Raw genomic sequence first — 4,934 nt, 5'->3', positions numbered from 1 at the left:
TAGATATACACACCAACATATTGTAAGATTTATTTTTTATTTCAAAAATATCTATATTTAAGGTAATTAAATAAGAATTAAGAAAGTTATTAAATAATTTGAATTACAAAAAATATATCTATATTTGAATAAATTACTTTATTTATTGAAATATTCAAAATATTATCACTCTATTAATAATTTTTCTCATTCTATTTAGAAAAGATACAAAAATGATGATATATTTAAAAAATCTTATTTTCTTTTAATTATTAAATAAAAATGAAATAAATTAAATTTATTTTCTAGAACAATATATTTAGTAGGGTTTGTAATCTTATTTTGACCCGCATGTACCCAACCTGCGTCCCACTTTGCTTGGGTTGGGTTAGAAATATGTGCTACAATGAAGTGGGCTGGGGTTCGGTGGAATAGCATAGCACCGAGAGAAAAGGCTATGTTTTTTGTTTGAAGTCAATTTGCTCAGCCTTGCCCTGTACTCCTCATCTAAATAAGCATAATGCTTAATTTAGATACTAATAATGTTAATGTATTCACGTTGAGTAACATTTTTTTGGTAAAAAATAATTGGATTTTACTAATTTAATACTTTTTCTTGAACATGTCTTTTGATTTATATGAAATCGTAGATTAATTTTAAGATTGTAATTAATATTTTCTGATTTATTGAAGATATTTATAGGTATAAAACAGGATAAGTAAGGTACAGATTTTACTATTTTCTTACAAGTCGGGTTCTGATTTTCATTTCCCAAACTTGCGAGTAGGGTGTAAGTGAGCTGGATTGAGCCAAGCTTTGCCTCAAAAAGTTCAAGTCTATGTCAAAAAAATTCAATTTGGTTTGGCCAAACTAAGTACGAGTCTGACTTGGCCTGTTTATAATAAAACAAATGGCTTGATCTAACCCGTTAGCCTGTTAATTTTTAACTTTCAAGCAGAACTATGAATCAACTTCACAAAATACTTAAATTCAGTTGCTAAACCAAGAATCACAATTTCAACGTCCAAACAGAATCATGAATGTGACAGAAATATTAATTTTGCAACAAAAACATTAAACCCATTTTAAGTCTAGTTTACCTTTAAATCAAAATATCTGTCGTTTATTCATAAATTAGTGGTCACAGTTTTAATAAAAAAAAAATTGTTGTTAAAAAAGTATAAAATTATTAATGTGGTATTACCTAATAACTTAAGTTTTGGGTTGAATTAATTCTTTACATAATTTCAAAACCTCCGTAATTAAGTGGTCATCAGTTTAATTTCACCCTCATACAAGGGAATGTATAAGAAAAATAAAATTATTAATATAATCTTACTTAATAGTTTAATTTTTTAGATTGAATTGATTTTTTATATTTATAAAATAAAAATTACTTTAATTACTAACGGTTGATTTGTGAATCGATTAAGATCTTCCGCGTCACATCACAAAACAAAACATGAAACTTCCTTGCTTGTATGGAGTCATTTTCAGCGAAATGAATGAAATAGGTGCTTTCAACCAGGTGATCAGGTTATGCATTATATAGCCTTTACTGTGATACTTTCGGATTTAAAGTACAGTGGTCCAAACTAAAGAGAAATCATAGATACTATGATGCATTATTACTTCTGCGAGAATATTTCATGCATAAAAGAAACGGAAATACTATTCTTCTGCAGTGGGAAGTAGAATAGTATTTCCTGCACACTGATCAAAAATTGAATTCTTTTTCTTTTTTCTTTTTTGTTTTAAAAAGCAATGGGACCTATAGATGTTTGTATGTGTAGAAAAATTTAATTATCAGCTGCAACCTATGATAAGTAAAGCCCGTTTAAAAGAAAATAGCCGATTAAGGAACAGAGAAATTGATGATTACGGAAGATAATAAAATATGCACTCTACACGTGTATAATTATAGGAATATACAAATCCACCAAATTTTATCAGCAAGATACGCTAAGGGAGCATTTGGTGAAACATACATTTTTTGAATACTAGGAAAATATAATTATTAAGAAAATAGTTGAAAAAGTGAGTTTGGTAGAAAAATATAAAAAAAGTTGTTTGGTTGATCAAAATATTGCCATGGAAATTTATTTAAATTTGCAAAATTTATGTTCGGAAGAAATTTCGCACCTGTTTTATTACTTCCACAATTATCTTAAAATACCACATCTCAAGTGGTATTCTGTAATAGTAAATTTCATTCAAAAATCAACACAAAAGTCATTTCCCCATTATTTTATTTGCCTAGTATTTTTTTAAAAAACCTGAACCAAACATAATATTTTCTAATATCAAGTTACACTTTCTTATCAATCCCAAAATAAATCTTCTACAAAAACACTGTGTAAAGGAGGGGGGGACATGCTTCGCCAAACTCTACGAATAAAGCATTATAATAGAAATATGGGGGCCGACCGTTCAATAAACAAGACGCAGCTCTCCCAATGATATGACCCCACTTTGCCACCGGATTTATCTAAAACCACACCTCATCATGGTTTCAAATTTTTTCTTCCTTGCTTTTCTCACCTTCACACGTTCTGGTCCATTGTCCATAGCGTATGGCATTCTCCTATTGGATGACACCATTTTGAATCTCAACCATGAATTGTTCTCACCGTCACTCTGGGACTATCTCGATGCATTTAAAAAAAGTAGAATCTCTAATTTCTCTTTAAAGCAGGAAAAGCCATCCTAAAATTGACAGATATTTCACTTTGCATCTTTGCTTTTCTTTTATTCTCTTTTCTTTTTTGGTTTTGCTTCTATTCGAAGACTAAATGTGGGAGAGTGTGATTTTATCTTTATATGACAAATAATTAAATAAAACATTATGTGAAATAAAAAAAATTCTATACCATTGGGAATTCTTAGAAACACAGTTATGTTAAAATTTGAAAGGAAAAATTTTAAGGTCCATTAATCCTATCCAATTCGAACTAATTGAATAATTAATAAAACCACGGATAATATAGATATTAAAAAAAAAAGCACCCTATAAAATGGAAAAATAAATAATCTCTTTTTTTATACACCCTCCTACTTAGTCCGAATCCTTATATATACCTTTTTGACCAGACAGTTTGGTTCTACAAATCAAATCCCCCAGAACATCTGAAACAGCTGCTAGTACATAACAAAATCTGATTCATAGCCACTTCTCTAGTTCACTAACAGTAGCAATATAGTTTCCCTCGTATGGCCAGATACTATAATCAGTACTACTTCTGGGAGTATTTCTCTTTCCCAGTCCATCTTTGCTTCTTCATGTTCATACTTTTCTTTGTGTTGGCGTTTTCGTGGTACATAAACTACGAGTCTGTGTTTGAGGACTTGCTTATACAGGTGAAAATTTTGCTTGCTTTTGTTCCACTACTGTTGTTGCTGGTTGTTCACTGTCTCTCAAGTGGAGGATCATTCCCAATACCCTTGCCGGAGGAGAGGGACTCGCTGCACAGGGCTGGAGGATCTCCATGGGGAGTGGCACTGGTACTTGTGTTCTTGCTATTCATGATGGCTTATCAGTCTTCTTTCCATGAGCGTTGGTTTCCTTTGGCTAATAGATGATGTTCCTGATGTTGTTGCAAGCTAGTGTGAGGTTCAAGTTTCTGTAATATTTGTCATAACGTTAGTTAGTAGCTTAGTTTTATTTTGATATGAAGTCTTATAAAAAAATTGCCTTCCTTTTTATTATTAATTAGTTTTATTTGCTATATAAAAGAGGCAGTTGCTAAAACAGATTGATATTTTTCTATCATACTTATGTGTATTAATACATAAATATCATGAAATTTTTAGTCATATACACTAGTTATCAAATCAATAACTAAAAAAAAAAAAAAAAACTTATAATTCAATAATTATGTTGTACCATAGTATGTATTTGTATTGTGCCATGAAATACATCCTTAATGTCCGGTGATTTATAACTAGTAGGTTAGTTTAACATAAATATAAGGAATGGTCATGCTTAGCTATGCACTTGTTACAAATTGAGATTCCCCTCTCACCATATATCGGATTATTTGGAGCACAATTTGAGCTAATAAAAATAAACGAAATTATTAGATAATGATAGCTCAGTTAGTACATGGGAGTTGAGCATGTGAGAATGAGATAAACATCTGATCGATACTTTCTAATATTATTTTTGGGATAATTTTAAAATATCAATTCTGGACCTGTCCTGAATAGGATTTACTCTCAGAAAGGATAATTGCGGTTTATAAAAAAATAAAAAATAAACCACTTTATGTAATAGCTGTATAAAAGTGAGACTTGCCGGACTATCTTTTCTTTTTCTTTTTTCTTGATTTATTTCAATAATGGAAATAGTTACCACGTAACCCCAACTTTAGATCGTCATCTAATTTCTCGAGCTATACATATTTTAGTATTAATTATAACTATAATTCGGCAATCGAAGTCTTCAATCCTTTTCCTACAAACAAATCTTTTCTTTGTTGAACAATGATCATGAAGTAGAGGGACATGATTCTTGAAAGGGGAGTATGGATGGTCTCCATAGTTGGAAATCTAGAAAATGATGGATAAGTACTGACTTCATAGTGCAAAGGGGGAGGGCATCTAGCAAAGGAGAAAAAAAGTTAGAGCTCCTCACTTAATTATTGTTATTCTTTTTTTATTTTTCTATCTTTCATGTCTCTCTCTTTTCAGAGGCGATCTCTCATCCTAGTTATCCCTTAAATCGCCAAATGCAATTCAGTCGCTCTGTCATGCAAATTGCTAGCCAGTAGCCACCCAAGACCCATGAACAGTCACTGGTCAGATTTGTGAATAGTGGAATAGATGGGCTTTTTAACCGGTTTTTTTACCCTTTTGCCCCTTATTAATTAATTAATAACCATTTTGCTTCTGATTCGAAATTATCTATCAATCTGCCCCTCTTTAATCGACTACCTTGCATTTTTAATCGACTAAA

At 30.8% G+C, this 4,934-nt stretch overlaps 1 protein-coding gene across 1 annotated transcript; it reads left to right on the top strand.

Moving 5' to 3' along the window:
* The first annotated feature begins 3,079 nt into the window (after positions 1–3,079).
* LOC133304672 (uncharacterized) lies at positions 3,080–3,749 on the top strand. Its single transcript, XM_061504725.1, has one exon. The coding sequence runs from the start codon at positions 3,191–3,193 to the stop codon at positions 3,557–3,559; it is 369 nt and encodes a 122-aa protein (XP_061360709.1). The 5' UTR covers positions 3,080–3,190; the 3' UTR covers positions 3,560–3,749.
* The last annotated feature ends 1,185 nt before the right edge of the window (positions 3,750–4,934 follow it).

This window comes from Gastrolobium bilobum, unplaced genomic scaffold (assembly GCF_033153095.1).
Source record: "Gastrolobium bilobum isolate Gb01-03AN ecotype WA unplaced genomic scaffold, APGP_CSIRO_Gbil_v1 utg2366, whole genome shotgun sequence".
In the NCBI taxonomy this organism is placed as follows: domain Eukaryota; kingdom Viridiplantae; phylum Streptophyta; class Magnoliopsida; order Fabales; family Fabaceae; genus Gastrolobium; species Gastrolobium bilobum.
This window is presented reverse-complemented; position numbering and strand designations above follow the sequence as displayed.

Bases quoted from the DNA above. Each gene is read 5' to 3' on its own strand.
- LOC133304672 (XM_061504725.1), top strand. From the start codon at position 3,191: ATGGCCAGATACTATAATCAGTACTACTTCTGGGAGTATTTCTCTTTC.